General features: G+C 36.4%; 2 protein-coding genes across 4 annotated transcripts in view; one reads left to right on the top strand and one right to left on the bottom strand.

Moving 5' to 3' along the window:
* Positions 1-26731, top strand: part of LOC138704823 (ATPase family gene 2 protein homolog B-like) — a 463635-nt gene that overhangs the window by 71859 nt on the left and 365045 nt on the right. The window lies entirely within an intron of this gene.
* LOC138704821 (short-chain dehydrogenase/reductase family 9C member 7-like) overlaps positions 1-26731 on the bottom strand; it is a 152567-nt gene that overhangs the window by 29666 nt on the left and 96170 nt on the right. Inside the window, exon 2 of the mRNA XM_069833107.1 lies at positions 3767-3993. Within this exon, the coding sequence (XP_069689208.1) occupies positions 3767-3977 (211 nt within the window). The 5' untranslated portion in view covers positions 3978-3993. The remainder of the gene's footprint in view (positions 1-3766; positions 3994-26731) is intronic.

Here is a 26731-nt window from a genome sequence, read left to right as displayed (position 1 = left end):
TGTCCTTACACTCTGTATACACAGATGATTCCAATCTGAAGAACAGAACTGGGGCAAACAAAGTGTACTATTCGAAACTTTCAGATCAGTCAACTTTCTATCTAGGTGTCAGTAGTCTCTAATAATGTTGTAACAGCTTGAACATACAGACATCAGATTGCTTTTCGGGACATTACTGGTTCTTGTCCATAAGCAAAAAGGCGTGTTATCACTGTACTTGTCACAAGTGCTTAGAAAACCTCGATGCATTTCTGGATATTCTGTATGTAAGCAATGCCATTGAATCCATAGAAATAGAAGTGAATATTCTGTGGTCAGAAAAATGGGGTATACCAAACTACAATCTGTTCAAAGAAATCATGAGGTTTTTGAGATTTGATTTAGGTCAAGTCGCTCGGAACGATTGAAAGAAGATATATAGGTATCTGCAAGAACTATACTTACATATACTGTATACCTGTGCGAATAATAATGTCAATCAGGGAAAGATGTGTCATTTGTGTCATTAATTTACTTTTCACTACATGTTTACTTACCTGTAGTAAGTTTCAACATGTTATGTAAACCTTTGACTTCACTGTACTTGATTGAAGTAATCAAGAAGTCATATTTCTTCAAGATGCATACCAAGATGTACGCCAATTACCTACATAAGATATTATGTACAGTAGTGACAAAAAAAAAAACCGGACCGACCCTTGTAGCTGATTTCAGAGCCTTGTTCAATCCAGAGCACGATAGACTGGTAACTAAGACTTTCGTGGTTCGAATCCTGCCTGGGAAGGAAACTTTTTTTTTGTTCCTTATTCACATTTATTCCCAATACTTTTTGATTGCTGGTAAAATTCATGTTCTGGGAATAAGAAGTTAATTAAGTAGTAAAATATCGGGAATAAATTTGAATAAGGAACGAAAAAAAGTTTCCTTCCCAGGCAGGATTCGAACCACGAAAGTCTTAGTTACCAGTCTATCGTGCTCTGCGTGAACAAGGCTCTGAAATCAGCTACAAGGGTCGGTCCGGTTTTTTTTGCCACTACTGTACAAGATTTACGTGAAAAGTTCTCTTTTATATTATTTTACATAAAATATATTGAAATAGTAACTTTCTGAGATGACCGCACTGGATGATTAAAATTTAAAAAATGTTATTTGACGATCTTAGAGTCTCTTACATAAACAATACCAGATTTCGGTCAAGACATATCTGATTACGGACGGGATATTTTTGTCCCGGCGGTCGTATTAGGGTATTCGCAAATCTCGGACTCCCTAGTGTTAATAACAATTAGCAGTCTTACAGTTCAAGTGAATAATCTGACTTAGAAATGTCACAATTGTTTTGAAACTGGAAAAATGAAGGACATTAACTCATCTGTATCATTCGTGACAAAATGTGTGTGTGGCATCCGTGGCATGGAAGAAACAGCTATAAAATATTTACCGACTATGTTTTTGTGAGGATGCCATAACTTCCACATGGACACTGTGAGAATGATTTTTTTTATACATCTTGATTACACAACGTTTAACACTATCACTTCGGCATATGTATTATATGACTTTCTTGTGTTAAATTCTATCGTACCTGGTTTACATGTTTCGACCTATTATGGGTCATCTTCAGAACTGATCGTTGTTGGTCTTGGCGCCTCTTGGTTTGTTTCCTGTGAGGGTGTGTTTGTGTGGTATAGTGTGGAATCAAAGAGTGTGTGTGTTCTGAAATTGAGTTGCGTGTTGAGAATTTCATTGGGGTTTGTTTTTGTGTGTCCGTATATTTCATATTGTTCTAGTGTGTTCAGTTTCATATGCAGAACACATCACAAATGCTAACCACACCTATAGAGACATCAACACAGACATGGAAATACTACACATCCAACCAAAAAGCCAGAAACTAAACACACTAGAACAATATGAAATATACAGACACACAAAAACACACCCCAATGAAATTCTCAACACACAACTGAATTTCAGAACACACACACTCTTTGACTCCACACTATACCACACAAACACACCCTCACAGGAAACAAAACAAGAGGCGCCAAGACCAACAACGATCAGTTCTGAAGATGACCCATAATAGGTCGAAACATGTAAACCAGGTACGATAGAATTTAACACAAGAAAGTCATATAATACATATTCCGAAGTAATACATTTTATTCAAACAACTTTTTTCTGTAAAATGATATTGATCTTCTAAATTAATTCTAATAATAAAAGTTGACAAAAGTCATTTCATTTTCAAAATACAGAGTTTGGAAATAGTAAAAATGTAACATCCATGACAACTGGAATGGCTGGTATAACCTACAAATGCATAATGTGTTTCATAAACAAAAACGCTGTAGCCTCGCTCGTTGCATGTCGCCGGAAATAATGGATGTGTTATGACAGTGGCAACAAACAGCTTGAGTTATATATAAACTGTCCATGCACAGTTGGATTGGACGTATTGCCTCATAGCAGGAACAAAAGACATGTTGACAAGCGCAACAGGTTGCTTAAGCATGTTAACTAAAATTTGTTTGCACATTTTGAATCTGAAGAATCCAAAAATGAACAAATAGCACCGTTAAGAAAACGAGACTAAATGGGAAGCTATTTTTTATGAATGGAAGACATAGTTTCTGAAGACATGTTCAAAATAGGATTCCTTTTTTCATCCCCTTTAACTTTGATATATAATATTTCTTCCATAAAATTAAAAATAGGAAAGCTATGAGCAGTGTTCTATATCTCTTACTCAGTATAATTATTCATTCCGCCTTGAAACCGACGTTGATTTATTAATGTTTCCAAATAAAGTTTCTAATCACGCTGATGGGCATAATTTACTTCTCATCCTCTCTCTCATAGTCGGAGTTATGGAAGGGGATGGGGGAGCACTGCCCCCCAAATTTGTCCGAACTTTTTTTGCATTAACGTTAGAAAGATTTTGCTTGCATTTTTATGATTAAGTTTCTGTGCTTAAACTGACGAATTAATGTCTTTAGGTCATGTGTCTGGACTATAATATTTATTTTAAATTTCTGAATGTATAATAATTTCTGTACCTCATTTGAGGAATGGAAGCACTGTAATGTTTCTTTTGTAACAGCCTGCACTCATGTGTTAGAAGTCTGCAGGTGTTCAGGCCGTCACTTGGAGAAATATGAATAACACACTGCACAATAATGCAGAAAAAAGAAAAGTGATTCTGGTATATTGTGTAAACTTGAAGACGAGAGATTAAGTAAAATAATTAGAGTTTACATTTCGTATGATATCTTCAGGAAGGTAAGCTTCAGATAAAAAAGTTTCTGTTAGCACTGTTACGTAGTGTTATTGATGTATACATGTGTTTGTGTATAACAGAGAAAAATAAGGAGATTGTTATAAGTTATGCTCTATTATAATTTGTACTAGACCTACAGTTCTAACCCTATACAACTCGGTCCGAAACATCGCGGATATGGATGTAACACTGAGAAATATGCCCCCCCCCGAAAATACATTTATTAAATGATCATATTCCTATATACTGTACGACGGTCAAGCTATAACGGGGGGAGAAGGTAAAGAATGTCCCCCATAACCTTGTTATATCGGGATTCTATGGTTTTGCTTTGCCCCCCAGGGAAACTGTTTTCTCTCCGCCTATGCTCTCTCTCTCTTTCTCTCTCTGTCTCTCTCTGTCTCTCTCGCCTGTTTCAAGTCAATTAACTTGTTAAACGTATCTATTTGCAAATTGGATAATAGTGTATTATATTAAGCTTACCTGTGATGAAGACAGCTTTATCATTAAGATCTGGCAGCATCTCTTTTGTCACAAAGTGCCATACGACATGGAAGACAAAATCAGTGAGACAGAATGCTGTTACAACTAGTACAAAGTTGAAAACTAGGTTGTTCCAGACGAAGAAATTCAGAAATATCAGTAGAGACGCAAATACCACCACCTTCTTCAGCAAGTTGTCGAAAACATACATTTTTGTATATTGGAACCTGCAACAAACAAACTTGAATTACAACACACGTAATGAAATCAGATTAATAAAATGAAAAATACTTTGTTCACATCCGTGTAAATTATCTCGTTTTGTTCTGGCTGTAGGTATCTGTTCGTCCGTGTGTCTACTCTTACCTCTTTTCTCTGCTTAGTGCAGTGGTGGGCAAAATGAACGCAGCCCACAAGACAGGATTTAAATGGCAACTACATACTGTGGGAGGGGTTGCACTCTACAGTGCAGTGACGGATTTACAGACAGTTGCGCCACTACATTCCTATCTACCATATATGTAATTAGAAGAGTTCATTCACGTGATATTTAATTAATCATTTTTCAAAGCAATATCTTCGAAATTGGGATTTATATCTGTGCATGCTATTTTCAGTTGCGCAAGGAGATGAGTATCGCTTAAGCGGGATCTATGGCTGGACTTTATAAATTCATTTTAGAAAACAGCTGTTTGCACTGGTAGGTTGATGAATACATATCGGCATTTCCCATAACTATGGTCCTGGAACACAACTATGGTTCACGATACAACCATTCAATGAACATTGTAGAAGTAACATTGACTGTTCGTAGATAGCTGCAGTGACTTGAATTCAAACTACAGTACAGCAAAAAATAGATAAACGAGGTACTATGCTATGCAGTACAAAATTTGAATAGTTGTATCGTGGACAATAGTTACGTTCCAGGACCATAGTTGTGGGAAATGACGATACTCAGTATTTTTGAAGCAAACTGTCTAAGCAGTGGATATGTAGTACTGGACATCTTTTAAAAAAATTTTAACCCCCAGCAGACCTTCATATTCTGCTTTCAAGAGGATATCATTCTGCAAATTCAGTACTTCTAATTGCAATTCTGGGATAACATTTTCAATTTAAACATGAAAAGGAATGGCAAAAATATTGAAATCTTTCTCCATCCCTTGAAAATCACTGAATCTGTGTTCTTTGAACTCGTATAACAGGTGATCTATTTTAAGAATGTAGGCCTACATATTTAAGTTCGCGTCCTGAATATTTATTTGTAATTGATCCTAAACATGAGAAATGAAAGAACCGCCTTTCTTGTAAATGTGATATCCTCTCGATTCATATGATTCTGCGAAATACATTGTATCACTAATGAAGCTCCGAAGTACAGCAATCCAGTATAATCCGCCACGTACACGCGCAGTATTTTCATGGTGTGGGAGAAGGGGAAGGTAGGGAGTAAGTTTGATGCTTCGCTGAGGTCTGACATCACTGCGGCATTGCCGCAGGAATGCCCGCCATTGGCTTAGTGTAACCAAGGTTATATAGAGGCGATGTAGTGCAACGGGATTCAAGCTGTGCGCTGCTCTCAAGTTGTGGTCACACATACCTGTAGTAAAATTATTTCGTATTAAATTCCAACTACGCTGGCAACTTGTAGTGCGTAGATGCTTAATTACACGACACAGTCTATTGAAGTATAGACACGCTACCGACCTGTGACCCATGTTACCGTTAAACTAGTTCCAATATGTACAATAAATATTGGATTAGTAAAAAAAACCTTCTTATAAGCTGGTAAAAACTATAGAATTCTCCGTATAATGATGCCAAGGGACGTACAGAAACTTTGCTTCCCACAGTACGCTTTTCGTACGTGCCTAAGTTCAAGGGAGTTTGTCGAGCGTTACATGCATACAGTCCAGCTCAGTTTGTTGTGAGCTACAGAAGGGATTATTAATTTGTGCGCAGATAGTGCAAGATATTGTGTGTGTTTTTTTTTTTTTTTTACTAATTTAGAACACTGAATGGATTACTCATTCTGTGTAGTGTAGTGTAGTGTGTTTTTTTAATTGTTTGAGAATGGTATATATCATAAGTAGAGACAGTGAAAATTCGTGACTTGCGGAATAGCGAAAAACCTAAAAACCAAATAAACATAGTTTAAAACATGGTTCACATAAAAAAAATATAATTACACGTTTCAACTCGCGAAAAATCGCAAAAATCCTATGACTCGCGAATTTAGCATATTTTCTGTCGTTATTCGCGAAAAGACGCAATTTTTCAGCAATTAATAAGAAAGAAGAGGCATTGTTTTCAGCACTTTCTGCAGCTGAAAGACTCCAAGGCAGGTTTATTCCCTCTCCCTGTTCCAACTAGGTGGAACTCTTGGCTGGAATCAGTAGAATGGTTGGCAGACAACTGGAAATTCTCTTCGAATTCCTTCAATCATACCAAGGGGAAGCTTTCAGTGCTGCTTCTACGCACATCTATAGCTTGAATGAAAATCATTCATGCAGAGGCTATTTTTGTTAAGTCACTGTTTTCTCTCCTGAAGCCAAGGTTCACTGATTTTGAGACAAGCCAATCGCTGGGGAAGTGTACCCTAAGCTGAAAAACTTTAAGAAACGACTAGCAGTGGTTTCGGAGGGTACTTTCAGTGATGTGCTAAATCATAACTTAAGTGAGCTGAAAAGCCAACACAAAGAGAGGGCTGTCATTGAAATGAAGAGTGCTACAAATGGAGGTTAAACTAGACAAATTAATGCTGGGAGATCCTGCTCATAAACTTCAACCGATATCAGAACTGTTTTACAAACAGAATTTGTTAAGCGTTGATGCAATTCAAATCAGTGTGAAACCTCTCTTTGATCAGGTGCCAACATTAAAGAATCTACCACCTGATGTAGCAGTAAATGCATACAGTGAACTGACGGACACAGTTAAAAATAGTCCTGGACTTTCAATACGAGGTTTGCTGTCGTTACGTGTAGATCACAGTGATTTTGTGGACGGAGCACTCCAAGCTATATTGGTTCCAGTTTCTAATGTTGACTGTGAACTTTTTTTTTTCACAGTTCTCGTATGTGCTAACAAATAGAGGAACAAACCTTACAATGACAAACTTAGAACTGTTGTCTGCGTATAGCTTTGAATGTTAAATAATGTTAAGTATCTTAGAATTATTGTCAACGTAGAACTTTGAATATATAATAATAATTGTCAAATATCTTAAACAGCATAATAATTTAATAAAACAGGTGAAAATTTCAGGTTTACTCAAGAAATTTTCCTTTTCAGTCAAGAATTTTGATCTTTTTAACCAAGAATTTTTGCCCCTTTTATTCAAGAATTTTGACTGTCTCTAATCATAAGTACTGCAGCGAGTTTTTATAGTTTTAAGTTATGTAAAACGTGGAAGATATTTGGCAAGAAGAGATTAGTCGAGTATTTAAGAACAATCTTCGTGGATATCAAATAATATTGAAGCAATAGGAGGACATTTTGTGACACGGGTAAGATGAACTTGTATTCATTTTTAAGTTATTTATTGACATTTTCCCCTCTAAATACAATATGTTTTATAAACTATAGTACAGAGTACTATCGTAGAAATGGCGGCCGATCTCGCTATAACTGTACAAGGCATGTAACAGAAAATGTCACTGAGCTTGCGGTGTGAGGGAAAGTCATATATGGAGGATTCACTATATAGTATTTCGGAGAAATCTTGGTTTTTTATACGATCGTTTTTTTTTGTTGTATTTACAACTAGGATTGCTGTTAGGCTTTGAAAGTTAGAATTCCCACACAGAAACTTATTGCTAGGGAAACCATTCTTCATAACAAAACAATACTGAAATAGAGCCATTACAGTGCACTTATTGTTACTTGCTGTTATCTGTGCATTTAGAACTGGCGGATCAAGGTCACGTATAAACGTACAAAAGTACAAACCATGCACGAGTCACTGAACTGAAAACTGTGAACTGAAGCACTGGTTATTCCGGCTGTCCCAGCTGACTTTAGTTGAGGATTTGGATAAGCACACGTGGTATATAAACGCAGTCCATTGCTTGACCTTGAGCCGCCAGTTCGAAATGCACAGATAATAGTTACTATTAGAGTGCAGTTTTACGAAGGCATTGGAATAATATTGCTCTAAATTTTCAATGCAAAATATATTGTATTTGCAATTTCAAAAATATGATGGTGCAAAAAATGTTGTACAATGCACGTTTCTGGAGTGCATTACAAAATCTCGGAAATTGAAAAAAGAAGAGACCGAGTTTTTCAAACTTTTCCTCGATTTTGTAAAAATCGCTTCCCAACCTTGTATCGCAATATACTATTTCGTGTCACCAACCACTAACAAGCAAACGTTCTGATGGGGACAGATAAAAAAGTTAATTTTTTTTTCTTCCACCATGTTAATAATGTCAAAAGAAGTGCTTATACAAATTTTGGCCACTCGACCGCAATTATGAGGCCGTTCAGAAAGTGATTTTCTTTGGGGCCGTTGAGAGAAAAAAGTACAATTTCATGGAAATATTTCTTGAAACAGATACAGCAATTGTTGCGCTATTTGTTAACATATTCCCCACTGGAATTGAGACATTTGTCATACCATGGGACCAACTTTTATGTCGTAGAAGTCAGCCACCTCAGATCGGATCCAGCGTTTGACTGCGTCTGCACCTTTCTCTGTCGATCCCATGATATGAGAAATGTCTCATTTCCGATGGAAAATATGTTGAAAAATAGCTCAACAAGCTATGTCCGTTCCATAAATTTGTCCAATGAAATTATGTTTTTTCTTTTTGTTAACGGTCCCTGGCGAATTTATTTATTTATTTATTTATTTATTTATTTATTTATTTATTTATTTATTTATTTATTTATTTATTTATTTTTTGCAGCCCTCGTAATTGTGGTCGGGTGGTCAAAATTTGTATAAGCAATTCTTTCGACATTATTAACATGTTGGAAGAAAAAAATTTAACTTTTTTATCTGCCCCCATCAGAACGTTTGATTATAAGTACAGGAGACGACTTACTAGCCAATATCTTAAGAAACTGAATATTGAATATCAATGAGTTCTTTTTTAACTCTGTGCTTGACAGGAAAAAACAGTTTAACTAAGACACAGCTGCGTATATGTACAAGTAATTACCACTGCTGTATAATATTTTAATTATTTTTAACAGTTCGTCTCTATTTTCCGTAATGTGTGGTTCTATCAGCAGTAAAAACGTGACACGTCCTTCGCTACTGCTGATTCAAGCCACAATCTAGTACCGCCTTCTCCACGCCCACCCAACAGTAGATAGACACTCAGTAGTTGTTTCAACTCGACACATATTCTTTTCTACTCCAAACTGGTCCTATCTGAAACGTTGTGATTTCTTATTACCATCCCTACATTACTAAATCCGTTGCAGGTGCTGTAGTACCTGGGTCATTCCATGCAAAAAAGCATGTTTTTGAACCATGATGTCTCAAAAGTTAAAAATAATGTAGTAGGTTATTTTGTATGATCTAAATATGGCAATACTATATTTATATCTTTCATAGTTTGGCAGCAATCAGAATTTAAAATATTGGTTTAACAAAGAACACAGCTTCATTCATTGAAGTTTTCTTACTATGTAAAGGAAGATGGAAAAATGATTTCAATGCAATTCGAAAAAAGAGAGCCTCGTTTATAAATACCCTTAAAATGAAAAAAATATATAATTTTTTTAATTGTTATCCACCGTAAAATAATTTTAAAAAATATAGAACACAATATGCAATTAATTTTTACAGATGAAAAAACATGTTTAATTCTTTAGGGTATATTAATTCCACTGTGAAAATTTCAGAATGTTGACTTAAATATCATGTCCATTTTTAATAAAAATAACTCGCTGGAACAAAGGAGCTCAGCAGGTAGGCTCTGCCGTCGCACAGAATGTTGCACGATCAAGGTCAGGGAGATGGGCGTTTGAAATTACTCATCGTTATGAAGTCTCGCAAACGCTGCCACCGCTACACATAGCAAGCGATTTTCAACCGTCGGAACAAAAATTAATAATTTTATTAATTTAATTATTCACAGGCTTTTTGAGATAAAGTCATAAAACTTGGGAGATGGATTAGGAATAAGATTTTCTTTAATACGAACGAAATTTGTATGAATGTAATTTGTTGCATTCGAATATAAAACTATTTATTTTTTTCAACGAGGTGTTTTTATAAGCATGTCTTAATATTATTCGGATTAGTCTTTAAGGGCCGTATTCATAGACATTCTTAGCGCGGGCTTTCGGTGGATGATCATCGAACTAACGTTTTTCGTATTCATAAACCAGTGTCAGCGATATGATATGATGTGAATCCTGTTTAGCACGCTCGTAGCCCGGGCTAGCGAAATGTCTATGAATAGCACCCAAAGGTATTAAAATATGGTTGTTCAGGTTTACAATGGTGTCTCTTTAGTTTCGATGATACTTCATATACTGTAGGTGTCTAGAATATTTTAAATGATGGATAACATGTAACTGTCACTCATTTTTCAGTCATCCGTATGACTAAAATATTAATGATATGGCGGTCATAGTTGGCAGTTTAATTTATTTTCATAATTACATTATTATATTAAAAGCCCAAAAAAAAATCATGACATCGCTGGCATATTCTTAAAATTTTGTATGGAATGACCCACCTGGTCTATCAAAGATAAACATTATACAGTCAAGCTTACATAGGTATTGTCCAAATTTCACGGGAGGATCCCTGCGAGGGGAATATGGTCCTTATGTGGTAAGCGCAGAGGGTAAGCCAGTAACTCAGCGTTCTTGAGGAGCAGGTGGATGGGAGTGGTGTCATTGGCCGGCTGGGACAAACAAGACTTAGTTGGCAGGCCGGTTCCATGTCGGGGGTATGTTATAAGAGTGGGGGGGGGGGGAAGTGAAATGCAGACAGTATGATCTGTTGTATTTTTTTGAACAGTGGAATTTCAAGAACGTCTGTAGACCGCATCTCTGCATTGCAGATTGATAATTCTATCAGTTTATTAATGCAAACGAGTTTCAAAATTAATTTTCAAATCATTTCACTTTAAAACAGGGATGGCAAACTGTGCTCCAATTGAAGCACGCGTCATAACCCGGAACACGTAACTCATCCCTTCCCTTCAACTCTCGTGTCATTGTACCGTAGGGGAAGAGGAGAAGAGAGAACAGTGTGTATGCCAAACGTCACAGAAACGTCATTGAAGGCTCCGGCCTTGTAGATGGGGGAACGAACTCTTTCCCCATGTTTCCACCCTCTCTTTCCCAGTTCTGCAACCCTACTCTAAAATAATAATATTAAGGACGTCTTAACGCCCTTCTTCCCGGGTTCAAATCCTGGTTGAGACAAGTTACCTGGTTCAGCTATTTTTCAGTGTTTTCCCTTTACCAATTGAAGCGGAATTACTGTGTAACTTTCGACGTTGGACTCTGAACTCATTTCGCCATCATTAATTCACATATCATCATAGCCCAGATTAAGTTCACGGTGCAGCGCGCTGTACCTATACGAGAGCACGGACGTTCGGCTACAAATATTCACAGAACTGGAGTGGAAAGTACAATAAGCCTCAGGCTGCAAAGCAAACCTTCGGGTCTCTCCTGCGTAAAAGAGAAAAAAAAAAGCCCTTCCTCATCTCAATGCAATGGTGGGAACCATCTTGTGTGCTATACGTAGGTATATTACAGTTATGAACTGCTGGCTAATTGTATTAAAAGACAAGTGAGATTAGTACTGATTCCTGGAAAGAAGACAATTAAGTTCTGACCTCAACTTACAGCATAGAAGCAATTATATTATTCAATACTTGAGGACGTGAAAGGGAACCAATAATTACAACGCTCGTTAAATATCGGACTTCATTCCATTCCTTGTATTGTACAGTAGTGGCAAAAAAACCGGACCGACCCTTGTAGCTGATTTCAGAGCCTTGTTCACTCCAGAGCACGATAGACTGGTAACTAAGACTTTCGTGGTTCGAATCCTGCCTGGGAAGGAAACTTTTTTTTTGTTCCTTATTCAAATTTATTCCCAATACTTTTCGATTGCAGCGATATTTTACTACATAATTAACTTATTATTCTCAGAACATGAATTTTACCAGCAATCGAAAAGTATTGGGAATAAATTTGAATAAGGGACAAAAAAAGTTTCCTTCCCAGGCAGGATTCGAACCACGAAAGTTTTAGTTACCAGTCTATCGTGCTGTGGAGTGAACAAGGCTCTGAAATCAGCTACAAGGTTCGGTCCGGCTTTTTTGCCACTACTGTATATTACTGAATATTTTCACTCAAAAATGTTTTATGTCTGAAGCATAAAATATTCTTTGAGATACCGAAAAATTCTAGTAACAGAACTTAGAGTTGTGAAATAAATTTTACAGAAATATTATAATATAGAATGCCGCCAGGAAACTAAAAGTACCTCGAGATATCCAAAGTCGAGTTATAGTGATAGATAGTGATAGATTTATTAATATTAGTTCATAAAAGTACAAACTTAATAATTTAACAAAAAGATCTATATACAAAAGTAGTTATACATAATAAATATACAATTTCCTAAACTAATTAATTTATCGCATATCTCAATAATTTATTGGTTCAAACTTGCACTTACGTCTGGCCAAAGTCGAGTTATAAAACAAACTTTACATAAATATTATATAGAATACCGCCAGGAAATTAAAATTACCTCCAGATATTAAAAAATCGAGGTATAGATTTTCGAACAATAAAACAAATTTTACATAAATACAGTAATATACAATGCCGCTAAGAAATTAAAATTACCTTGAGATATCGAAAATTCGTGTAATAGAACTTCGTATTATGAAACAAATTTTACACAAACATTATATAGGATGCCGCGTGGAACTTAAAATTACCTCGAGTTACCATACAAATTTTGCACAAATATTATGTAGGATGCCGTAGGGAAATTAAAATTATGTTGACAGTCAGAGCTCCTTTATTGTGTTTCGCTTGCAACACATTGCTCATGGTCAGTTCTCCAAAGCGGAAGTCCACACGGATCGAGAACCCTTGTTCCTCAGTCTCGTCGATTCCATGCCTCGCCGGATCAGAGCACTGCGCTATTATAAGCAAATAGCTGGTGTACGAAGTATTAGGTTCTATAGTGTTTTTTTTATTATGAATAACTTTTTTATGCGGGTTCGATCCCGGCCCAGATCATTGGCATTTAAGTGTGCTTAAATGCGATAGGCTTATGTCAGTAAATTTACTGGCATGTAAAAGAACTCCTGCGGGACAAAATTCCGGCACACCGGCGACGCTGATATAACCTCGGCAGGTGCGAGCGTCGTTTAATAAGCCATAATTAAAAATTTAACTTTTTTTTCATTAGAAAAACAATGTTGATCTTACGATAGCTATACAGAGTGATTCACGAAGAAAGGTAAAAAATTTAGGATACGATATCTTAGGTCATTTTGAGTGAAACTATGGCGAAGCTAGATGCATTTTTTTTTTGGTAAAACGTCTCGCCCCAATGTGAATCAGACGTTACCATATGCTGCTGACGTGAGACGAGGCGTGAGACAAGGTCAAGGTCACAATGAATGACGTAACATTGGAATCTGCATTGTGAACGATGTAGATAAGAGGAAGAAACCGGGTGGTGGGGCATTATAAATGTCCAATCGCCTGCCCTTGTCTGATGTAATGACACAGAACCCGCAAATAACACAAATAGCCTACACTATCATCAATTCACAGCAGTCCAGACAGCTACCTACAGTACAGTAGTTATACAGGTACAGTTACCGGAAGTGTTAAGTTGTGTTTTTCAAGATGCCTTAAAAATTTTCGACTACAGAATACGCCGACATTGTGTATGTTTATGGTTTGTGCGATGAAAGTTCCTTGCGTGTCGTCGTTGAATATGAACGACGCTTTCCGAACAGAAGAGTACCATATCGAAGAGTACTTACTGTCTATGGGGTTGGATAGCAAAGGAAGGGGGAAACGAGAGAAGCACTAATCGACCGTATTTTGGATGCGGCATAAAGAATAGTTTACCTGCAACTCTCCCGAGCGCAACAATGCATTGAAGCAGGAGGTACAGTACCTTTGAAAATGTGCGAAAACATCGACCCCGACATCTATAATATTAGATATGTATGCATACATGGTCCCGCGCCGTGGCGTCGCGGTCTAAGGCATCACGCCTAGGACTCGCGTTACGGAATGCGCGCTGGTTCGAGTCTTCATGGAGGAAGAAATTTTCTCATGAAATTTCGGCTAGTGTATGGGACCGGGCCCACCCAACATCGTGATGCACTTGGGGAGCTACGATAGATAGCGAAATCCGGTTGCGAATACCAGCTATAACGGCCGGGAGGATCATCGTGCTAACCACACGATACCTCCATTCTGGCTGGATAATCGTCCACCTCTGCTTCGGCATGTGGGCGTGAGGCCAACAGCCGGCTGGTCGGTCTAGGTCCTTCACGGGCTGTAGCGCCAAGGATTATTTATTATCATTATGCATACATGAATATAAACTTTCAATTTGTCCGTTATCTGTCTCTAAATGCGAGTTAGTACAGTGGACTCTTAGAAGTTTTTGTGAAATCAAAGAGCCATATCTCCGCAACCGTTCGAAAACGGACCCATATTCATATGAACTTTTTGACTCAGAATGACTTCAGAATTCTCATCCTAAATTTTTTACCTTTCCTCGTGAATCGTCCTGTATATTTTTTTATACTTACTGTTCCTTTTGCGGAGTCAAGCCAAATATAATCCCATGGAACGTGAGGAAATAATTTATTCCACATAAAGAAAAAAAGCGAAACAACCGTCGCAGTTGTCCGAAACAATTTCATGTTAAGACAAAACAATTCGCCGTCCACGGGGACCGAACCCATGATGTTCTGCACATCGCTCAGGCGAGACAAACTTCGTCACCTGTGTGGCTTCGCGATCTCCTGACAACGCGACGGTCCGGTTCCTGTATTCCACGGACAGGGAACGTAGTAGTGTACACCTCGCGCTGTAAGCGTCATCAAGAGTAGCTCGAAATTTTATTACCGTATCTGTACATAAAATGTCATAGTAGGCCTACCTTTCTCTTAAACAGTACTAGACTGCTTCTAGCTTGAAACCTAAAAGGAAACATGTGGCACCCTGCAGCGTGTCGTAGCTTCAAACAGTGCTCATTATCTAACAAACAACCTTTTTAAATTAAATGACTGCCATATGTCATATTAAGTTACGAACCAACATTATCGTAAAACTTAAGTGAAATTTGTTTCGCTTACACCAGTATTATGAGATTTCAACATTCATCTGTCAAGTAAGTGGTTTGAGAAATCACGTTAACATTTGTACTTACTTAGGTTCCGTCATACCTGACTTGCAAAATCAAACTTTGATATATACCAGTATTTTTTTAAGCGTGCTACTTGTCTCTCTCTCTCTCTCTCTCACTCTCACTCTCTGCGCCCACTTTTTATATAAGCCTAATTTTACCTTACAGTGCTTCAAATTTTTTCAGTATATCAATAATAGTGTGGGCTTGAATAAAACAGTCATAAGGCATATATTCTGAAAATTTTATGTTCCTCTTTCAACGTCAACCATTTGTAGCACTAGAGGCATTATCGCTATGAATATCATATTCAACAGTCACCAGCGCCATCAACAAAATTACCATAATTACCACCACTACCACATAAAATTATCAATAACACCAACAAAATAACCCCCTTACCACCAACAAAATTATCATCATTACCAACAACAACATAAACAACACCATCGACATTAAGTCCAGCACAATCGTCATCGGCACCAACAATACCACAGAAAATTACCAATAAGACCATCAACAAACTTACCCCTTTACCACCAACAAAATTACCATCATTACCAAAACAACATTAACAACACCATCAACATAGTTATCACCATAAAGTACATCAACAAATTTAAGTCCAGCACAATCGCCATCGGCACCAACAATACCATAGAAAATTACCAATAACACCATCAACAAAATTACCTCTTTACCACCAACAAAATTACCATCATTATCAACAACAACATTAACAACACCATCGACATAGTTATCGCCATAAAGTACATCAACAAAATTAAGTCCAGCACAATCGTCATCGACACCAGCAATATTTTCATGCCCATTATTATTTCCATCATCGGCAAAATTACTTCTGCTACCACCAATAAACTACTATTGTCACAATCAGCAAACTTACTGACACTACCAACAATATCACTACCATCACCACCGACAAAATTATCATTACCAACAACAAAATTACTACAAAATCAACAAAATTAATTCCAGCATAACCATCATTGTCATCAACAGAATTACCATCCCCATCAATAGAATTACGATTACCATCAATATAATTGTTTCCGCAATGTAGCGTCGTGGTGTAAGGCACAATGCATAGGACTCGCATTACAGAATAAGCATCGGTTTGAGCCCTCATGGGGAAAAATTTTTTTCATGAAATTTCGGCCAGTGTAAGGGGCTAGTGTCCACCCAGCATCGTGATTAATTTCCTAAGTTACGATAGGCTGGAGGGATCATCGTGACTATTACACTTTTACTACGTCACGCTACTTTCGACCAATAAAACGGTACGAAAGGACGTCTTTCAACCAATCATGGCTGCTTATCGCACAATTTTATCGCGCCCCTAGCAGTTGTTTAATTTTATCACGTCCCTAGCATTTGTTTATTTTTATCACTACCCTAGCATTTGTTTCTTTGTTAGCCAACATTTCAAACTGCACTGGTCTGGCCGTCAAAAAACAGAAAATTACAAACCACTCCAGTCGATGCACATCACTTTCAAATATGACTCGCATTTTGGCATTCAAGAACAAGAATTAATAAAGATCACTGGTCATATATGAAGAGCACCATTCGGAAATCCTGAATGAGTTGAGGGATACACCATGTACACCAACGAGTTCACTTCTTTTAAGCACACGTCCAATATAACATCAACTGAACCACCAACCGCCAAAACAGTCAAATTTGAAAATTGTACTTTCAATAATTGTTTCTTTTAAAATTATCCATGTTTATTTTTTATTTCATCATCGTTAATTAAAACGTTTCTTGTTTATTTCATCATCCCTAATTAAAACTTTCTAACACTTGTTTATATTATTTAGGTCATGTTTGTTATAGCTTCCGCTATATATTTTGGATAGTCACGTATCAATGATTGTTTAATACTAAGATTTATTGAAAATCATCTGTCAAGTGACGTTGATTACTGAGATCCGGATGATTGAAATGAAATGCAAATGTTTTAATAAAAATGAAACTGAATCAGCAAAGCCTTCTTGACTAGTAACAGTCCACAGAGTTCAATGATGATTCCATAGTTGGCACAACTGATACCGGTAACAAGAAAACATCATCATAAAACACTACTGCCATCTAGCGTAATGTTGAGATGCTACAATAATACATTTGAAGACAGTTGTATTTTCGTAAGCCAATTAATATTTTATTGTATTGGAGTACTTTGTTACTTCTAATCTTTATATAGCCTACTTTCTTCTAATCGTGTAATAGTCAACTAAATCCCACTCGAGTTTTGATTTTCTCTAGATAATCAAAACCTCTAGTTAGATTACTGTTGATAACCACACTATATCTCCGTTCTGGTAGAATAATCATTCACCTCTGCTGAGACATATGGACGTGAGGCCAGAATCCTGCTGATCGACCTTGACCCTTCATGGGCTGTCGCGCCATGTTGTTGTTATTATTATTATTATTATTATTATTATTATGAACAAAATTATCGTTACCATCGACAAAGTCACCATCACCACAGACAAAATTACCATCACTATCGACAAAATTACCGCCATCACCGACAAAATTACCACCACCGACAAAACTACCTCACAATCGACTAAATTACCATCATAATCGACAAAATTACCATCGCAGTAGGCAAAATTATCATCGCCATAGACAAAATTACCTTCACCACAGACAAAATTACCATCACCACCGACAAAATTACCATCACTAACGACAAAATTACCACCACCGACATAATCACCATCACCATCAACACAATTAACATCACCACCGACAAAATTACCATCGCCATCGACAAAATTACCATCACCATCGACAAAATTACCACCACAGACATAATTACCATCACCATAAATAAAATTACCATCACCATAAACAAAATTACCATCACCATAAACAATTACCATCACCACCGACAAAATTACCATCACTATCGACAAAATTACCGTCACTATCGACAAAATTACCATCACTAACGACAAAATTACCATCACCATCGACAAAATTACTATCACTATTGACAAAATTACCACACTAACGACAAAATTACCATCACCATCGACAAAATTACCAACACCGACATAATTACCATCACCACCGACATTAGCAATATCACCGACAAAATTACCATAACCATCGACAAAAATTACAATCGCCACCGACAAAATTACCATCACCACCGACAAAATTACCACCACCACCGACAAAATTATCATTACCACCGACAAAATATTACCACCATCGCCGATAAAATTGTCGTCACTATCGACAGAATTACCATCACTATCAACAAAATTCTCATCACCATTTTCTTAGTTACTACCACCACTGACAAATTTATCATTAGTACCTACAAAATTACCATCACCATCAACTATATTGCTACTGCCATCAACAATATCACTAATGCCACCGACAGTATTATTGCTATCACCAATAATATTACTATTACCACCGGCAAAATCATCACAATTGCCAACAACAAAATTACCAATAACAACATCAAACAGATTACAGAACCACAGTTATCACAAAAAAATAACACCAATATAACCATCATTGTCACCACCATCAACATTAACACTTCTAAGTCCATCACCAACAAACGTTCCATCACCACGGGCAAAATTGCCATTATTACAAACAACAAAACTATCACCATTGACAACAAAAGTACTACTAACAATATAAGAAAAAGATTACTGAACCACCATTATCATAGTAAAATTAACACCAATATAACCAACATTGTCATCACCATCACCATTAACAAAATTAACATTTCTCTCTCTCCATCACCATCAATAAACGTTCCACTACAACGGGCAAAATTACCATTATTACCAAAAACAAAACTGCCATCATCACTTATCAACAAAATTTTTATTTTTATCGATAAATTTACCATCATAACCACCGGCAAGATTAACGCAAATAACACCAGTATAATTACCACTAACATAATCACAAAAATAACACCAGCATGACCACCATAGCCACAAATTTACCACAATTATCAGCATCAGTAAAATTAAAGCCATATCAAATCCATCGACAATATTCAGTTAACACCGGAAAAATTATCACCATTACCAACAAAAAATTTAGCCACCGGCGTAGCTCACATGACTGGGGCACTTGCCTGCCGATCCTGAGTTGCGCTCGGGTGTGGGTTCGATTCCCGCTTGGGCTGATTACATGATTTTTTCCGAGATTTTTCCCAACCGAAAGGCGAATGTCTGGTAATGTTTGGCGAATTCTCGCCCTCATTTCGCCAAAATATCATATCGGTATCACCAATCCAATCGGAGCTAAATAACCTAGTAGTTTCTACAGCGTTGTTAAATAGCGAAGTAAAGAAAAATTATCACCACCATCACCAACAACTTTTTTCATTATCACTAATAATGTTGCTACCATCATCATTGGCAAAACTATCACTATTACTACCAATTAAATTGCCACCAACAAAATTAACACCAGCATAATCATCATCACCACCACCAACAAATTTACCACTATTATCATCAATAAAATCACCGTTACCATCACCAAAAAATTGCATTCATCATTAACAACTTTACTACTATCGCCACTGGCAAAATTACCATCACCACCAACAGAATTACCACTAACACTGTTAAAAATTACGACAAAATTATCATAAATATATTCGCACTACCATTAACTAAATCACAAGTCCATATAATTACCAATACCACAATGGCTATCACCATCATCATCATCATCATCATCATCATCATCATCACAATCATCAAAACAACAACAGGCCAAAAAAACTCCAGTACTATTACCACATTAAAATAAAACTGCAGTAAGCCACATTAAAACAACCGTCATCCCTAATACCATCAATAAAACCACATTACTTATACCACCTAAACCAATTCATCAATAAAAACCACAATCACCGCAACTATCACCAATAGCAGTAGCATCACAACAATCGACACCTCCGTATCACAAACAAGATCACTGCAATCAATGTTGTTCCCGCTATCCAATATTACATCACAGCAATTTCGACAGTTTGTCGTTAATAAAGCAGTTACGGAATAGCACCACACGATCACCTGAACTGTAGATCTCCTACTGATCACATTCCCAGCTTCGAGCAAGATATAAATTGGCTATTCATCTCCATGCCTTAGTCACAAGAAATTATCCTTAATTCTAAGAGGTGAGCTAACATTTAGACAATCTCCGACTGATATTTTCATCATGTACCAACCAACGCCTCGCTAGCGCAATAAGAACAAGTTGTTTTGAAACACTGGCGCTCTCTCGCCATGCAGGCAGTTGCTCACATTCGTCAGTGTCCTCATTTTCTTTCTTTTTTTAATTATCTTATTCCGCACCTTTCTTAACAATTAATCAATTGCATATTACAACATTCAAAGAAGGACAGGAAATGAGTGATTGTCAATTTTATACAGCACGTTTTACAGTGGAATATTTTTAACGATTAAAGCGATAGATTTTAAACAGTTTCTTGAATTTCAATTAAAATTTGTGTATACCAGTGTTTATTCAACTACAGTAATAATAATAATAATAATAATAATAATAATAATAATAATAATAATAATAATAATAATATGCAGCAGCCACCGGCGTGGTTAAGTCGGTTAAGGCGCTTGCCTGTCGGTCTGAATTTGCGCTAGGACGCAGGTTCGATCCCCGCTTGGGCTCATTACCTGGTTGGGTTTTTTTTTCCGAAATTTTTCCCAACCGTAAGGTGAACGCCAGATAATCTATGACGAATCCTCGGCTTCATCTCGCCAAATACCATCTCGCTATCACCAATCACATCTACGCTAAATAAACTCGTAGTTGATACAGCGTCGTGAAATAACCAACTAAAAATAATACGCAGCAGATACTTTGGCTATAATACTATATTATTTTCTCTTATAAAGTTACTTAATTAGCATGTACATATATTTGCAGGGGGCAAACTGAACAAATAAAAAATAAATTTAATGGCGTAGAACTCTGATGGCGCTGTGGCGTCGTGGTCTAAGGCGTCATGCCTAGACTCGAGTTAAGGAATGTGCAAAATTTTCCCATGAAATTTCGGCCAGTGTTTGGGACCGGTATCCATGGTAACCTAACGATACCTCCGTTCTGATTGGATGAGTGTTCACCTCTGTTGAAGCATGTGGACGTAAGGCCTACGTCCTGGCTCTCAAATTGCTGTAGTGCCGCGGAATCTATTAGTTATAGGCCTATTACAAAGAGGGGGATGTCCGCTAAGAAGACGCCTATGTATAGTAGTGGCAAAAAAAAAAAAAACCGGACCGACCCTTGCAGCTTATTTCAGAGCCTTGTTCACTTCAGAGCAGGATAGACTGGTAACTAAGACTTTCGTGGTTCGAATTCTGATTGGGAAGGAAACTTTTTTTGTTCCTTATTCAAATTTATTCCCAATACTTTTCGATTGCTGGTAAAATTCATGTTCTGGGAATAATAAGTTAATTATGTAGTAAAATATCGCTGCACTACTGTACTCAATGGTATTTTCTAAACTCCGAACGCTCTGAGTTATAGGAGTAGTAATGGACGAGTGTTTTTCAATTTAGTCTGGAATACTAATGAGTAATATGAGTAATAAATGATGGAGCATCTTGTCACCGATAAAAATACCAGTAAGTTTAAATCTAATGATTTTTTCATACTTAACTGGACCAGAAGCATCCCGAAATCTAGAACATGAATCCGAGTGAGTTAGAACTTGTGCAATGTGCTCAGGAAAATGAAAAAGTGATGGAGAGAAAGCCAGCAACTCAATGGAACTCGCAGCATACTAAATTATTATTTGGAGACAGATGAAGAAATTGCTATCTTCCTGAAACATTAATTTCAAATAATGCCTACAAGAATTAATGTACTAAAGAGGGTAATACAAAATATGAAAATGATGAGACTGTGCAAAAGTCCCAAATATTTTCTTAAATAAATATCAAATTTTGTAATAAGAAGTATATTTAAAATCGTATATTTGTCAATAATTTGGCGGAGTTACGCAACAATAGACCAACCGACTTTTAAGAAATTGAGATATTTGCACAAATCTGATGTTGGCTGATAGCTTCATTATTTAATTCGTAAAAAATCAAGAATACGATATCTGAATTTTGCTGCTAATTAATTACAAGAAAAATTAGTTTATTGTATAAAATTTATTTATTTATTTATTTATTTATTTACTTATTTATTTACTTATTTACTTACTTATTTACTTACTTACTTACTTAGTTACTTATTTATTTAACTGTTTATTTATTTATTTATTTATTTATTTATTTATTTATTTAGCAATATTAAATCAAATGCTGGTCTATTATTAAAAATCGGTTACCCTCACTTCAGTGAGAGATACAAAATGAATATTAATACATGGGAAGTAGTCCCGCGCCGTGGCGTCGCGGTCTAAGGCATCCTGCTTAGGACTCGCGTTACGGAATGCGCGCTGGTTCGAGTCCTCATGGGGGAAGAAATTTTCTCATGAAATTTCGGCCAGTGTATGGGACCGGTGCCCACCCAGCATTATGATGCACTTGGGGAGCTACGATAGGTAGCGAAATCCGGTTGCGAATGCCAGCTATAACGGCTGGGGGGATCATCGTGCTAACCACACGATACCACCATTCTTGTTGGATGATCGTACACCTCTGCTTCGGCATGTGGGAGTGAGGCCAGCAGCCGGCTGGTCGGTCTAGGCCCTTCATGGGCTGTAGCGCCACGGATATGTATGTATGTAATACATGGGAAGTGAAAGGACTTTTTTTGGCGTTAGGGGAACTTCATTTAAGTTAACCGAAACCATTCTCCTTTCTTTTAAATTTTCTAACGAGGACATTAACAAAATTTGTCTAATGGTATTAAGAGATTCATTATTCATTTTACACAATCACTTGTATAATACTATGTAATTTTTTTACTTCATTTCATTACTCTTCAATGTATTTTCATCTCATGTTTCTCCGAAATCAAATTGTACTTTATTTTTAAACTTATCATTGTTCCGTATTCTCTCCGCAATCATATTGTATTTTTAATTTAACCTCTGCTTTGTATTCTATATCCTAGTGGTCAGCCGTAGATGTCTGCCAGATGTCCCAAATTGTGGAATTTGTGTGCTATTTTTTGTAATAGTACTAATGTTAAAATACTTCTTGCATACAATTTTTAATAAAAAACCAGATTTATTTCAATGGCCAATATTTCGAAAATAGGTTTTTAACGGTTGTTTTTTATTGCGTAACTCCGTCCAATTTGTCCACATCTTTATATAATGTTTTTGAAATGGAAAAGATAATTTCAATTAAAATTTAATGATGGATTGCAGACAAAAAGCTTAGACAAAGCTTAGCTTATATATTTAGAAGGAACATTTTTTATAGAAACGAAATATTCTTGCGACTGTTATGTGAATTATGACGTCAGCGAAAACATTTCAAATGGCACTCTGTAGTGTTCAATATCATCCGAAACCGTACATTTTTATGCAATACGAAACTCATCCAAATCGGCCATCTATTCTTCAGTCAACTGCAGGGATGTAGTCGTGCCAAGGTGCGCCCCGGTACTTTTTTCTCCAACCTGGCAGCGCCCTGATTCTTTAGTTTTACTTCTTAAAATAATAATTGTCATACTTGCGTCTTACTCAACTTTCTGTGTGTTACAAGTATCGATTAGCAGTCTGTAAAATAGCAGCAATAATAATAATAATAATAATAATAATAATAATAACTGGCCACCCTACCTCATTATCTCTTGGCCTAGTTGCCTCATAAGTATCTTGATATCACTTGTGGGGTTCAGACTTGTCTTCGGACAGTTGACTAAACAACAACAATAATAATAACAGCACTTAAGCCACAAACAGTACCCCACCTTTTATCTACAGCTACACGCTTAAACCTACAGACAATCTCTACCCCCTTCCCTACAATCTCTTTCTCAAACAACTTTTCTCAGTCAGCCATTCTGGAAATTTTTGCTGGTCAGTCTGTTTTCTGTGATGTACTGAAATCCCTTTGACTGTGAACCTGATTACAGTAACTGTTAAACGTAAAGCCCTTGTTCAGATGATAATGTTATTCAGTATAAATTGGTATTTACGAGCATATCGTCTTGAAAATGTGATTATTTAAGTACTGTAAGGTTTCACATACCAGCAAAACAACTATAGGCTAAAGACTTTTTTTTTTCCGAAATAATTACGTACATACCGGTGCTGTAAAGGTCTTTCAAATATTACATAACAGGTTAACACTATATTACTGTTCCTGAATGATGTAATTGGATAGGTAAAAGTTAATAGGCCTAAATACTCTATAATTGGTAGGTCAAAGTTAGAATACCCAACTAATTCACAGTCCCTGTAAATACGCAAATTACACGCGATTCCTTGAGTATCTTGCAGTTTATTAGAATCATTATTATTATTATTATTATTATTATTATTATTATTATTATTATTATTATTACTGCTACTACTTACTGTTGTCTCATGAGTTTATGACGTCCAGCCATCACATGTCATTATAATTTTCAATTTTTCGTAGCACTATCAGAAACTGTAAGCTACTGTACGTGCAAGCTATGTATGAAGTAGCCCTAAGGATTGCAAAGACATGCAAACCATATTTAGGAAGGTGAATTTTTTAAAGAACTGTTGACTGTAGTAAGCTGCATTCTGTGTCCAAAAGAATTACCTTCGTTTGAGCCAATAAGTTTATCCAACCATACTATATCCCAGGCATGTCAATTGATGCCCACAGGAGCAAGCGCGCGCTTTAGAGCCCAGGAGAGCCTGGGCGCTTTACAGCGGAAAGAAAAGAGACAGACGAAAGAGGTGGTATATGCCGTTTGGTCGAGCTATATTCAGGGATGGCCAGCACTGATTCAATAGATAAAGGGAAGATAACTTATTAAAACTGTATCCATGTTAATTTTTAGATTTGCCTGAGAAGTATGCGTGCATTATAAGAATGTAAGTTTTAATTTTAATGCTCATTTTTCACAAGTTTGATTCTTTTATTCAAAAGAAATATTTTCTCAACTTTTCGTATAGAAAAGTGAAATTTTCACGTATAGGCCTATTTATTTAGTAGCCTTACAAAATGTTTTCGTAAATCTAATATACCGTATATACGTATTACTGAAGATAGTGTATTGAAAATTTTGAAAATATTCGCATGGAAATTGTTTGTAAGGAAATGAATTAACAAAGCAACTACTGTTACATCATAAGCAAACGATACGTGCCCATGTGTTGTAAAAATGTCAACTCTATAGCTTCAGCAGATTTCGAGAAATTTATTTAATATTCTGATGATAGGAAGTTGCTCACAAATATCACCTTAAAAGCATAATGCGATAAGAGTTTTGTTATGTAATATTAGTTACACTTCAAAGAGATACAGTGCCTAGGTAACTTTGCTTTGTACTATAATATTGTTTTGATTAGTTTATTGATTACTTTTGTGAGGCTAAAGATACCATCAATATAAATTCCAACTTATCATGTCATACTCAATCTCTTTCTTTGGAATATCACTTTCTTTATGAATGATGTGTTCCATCCACTTAATACAGTATAATATTATACTACTATGGAATGTAAGTGAATATTCCTTCTTAACTCTCTATTATGTTATTATTAAGGTTTAAAACACAAGTGCAATATTAAGAAATCAGTGTTAGTGCTTTTGGTTTACAGACAATATAGATAATATTAAACAGAAAGAAGCCATATAAAAATAACGACATAAAATTTCACATTCCGTTTGAAGTTTGTGCACCACTGTTTTCTTAATCCAACAGGTTGCTTATTCATATACACAACCCTTCCTCTTTCCATACTTAGCGCTTGCTGCCCGCGCACGACGTGAAGGTCAGAAAAATGCGCTTGCTTTGACATCCCTGCTATATCCCGTAAAGTTTGAGATATGACCCAAGATCTCAAACGTCAACTACAAGACAAAGCTAATGAGTTAATATGTTATTCGATCGTCCTTGATGAAAGTGCCGATATTGATGATATTGCACAATTAGCCATCTTTATTCGGAGAGTTAACGGAAATCTTGAAGTCACAGAAGTACTTGACATTGTACCTTTGAGAGGCTTTACTAGTGTAATTAATAGAGGACGGATCTGTGTGCGTTGTCTCTCAAGGTTTGTATGCATGGACTGTGTTCCTACTGCTCGCGTTGCATCTAACCCAGCGATGTCAAGGTCAAGAGTACGTAGACGATTCTGCGTGCGATCAAGCGCTCACTGGTAGCAATGAATCTGTTCTGCAGGCAGCAGCAGTGAGCAAGAAGGGGTGAGCAAAATGAACTCTATTGGCCTACCACTGCAAGATGAATTAAACTGCTTTTAAGTAATAGATAACGTGTTAAATTCATACAAGACAACAAGAAATCAGGAAATGTTTGCAGAATGCACCTCTCTCATAAATGCAATGAATTATAAAATAGTAAGCTACAATAAATAATAAACATAACTTCTCTTTAACTTATACAGTTCCAGATAA

This window comes from Periplaneta americana, chromosome 8 (assembly GCF_040183065.1).
Source record: "Periplaneta americana isolate PAMFEO1 chromosome 8, P.americana_PAMFEO1_priV1, whole genome shotgun sequence".
Classification (NCBI taxonomy): Eukaryota; Metazoa; Arthropoda; class Insecta; order Blattodea; family Blattidae; genus Periplaneta; species Periplaneta americana.
The sequence above is the reverse complement of the archived record's forward strand: the minus strand, read 5'-3'. Positions and strand labels throughout refer to the sequence as shown.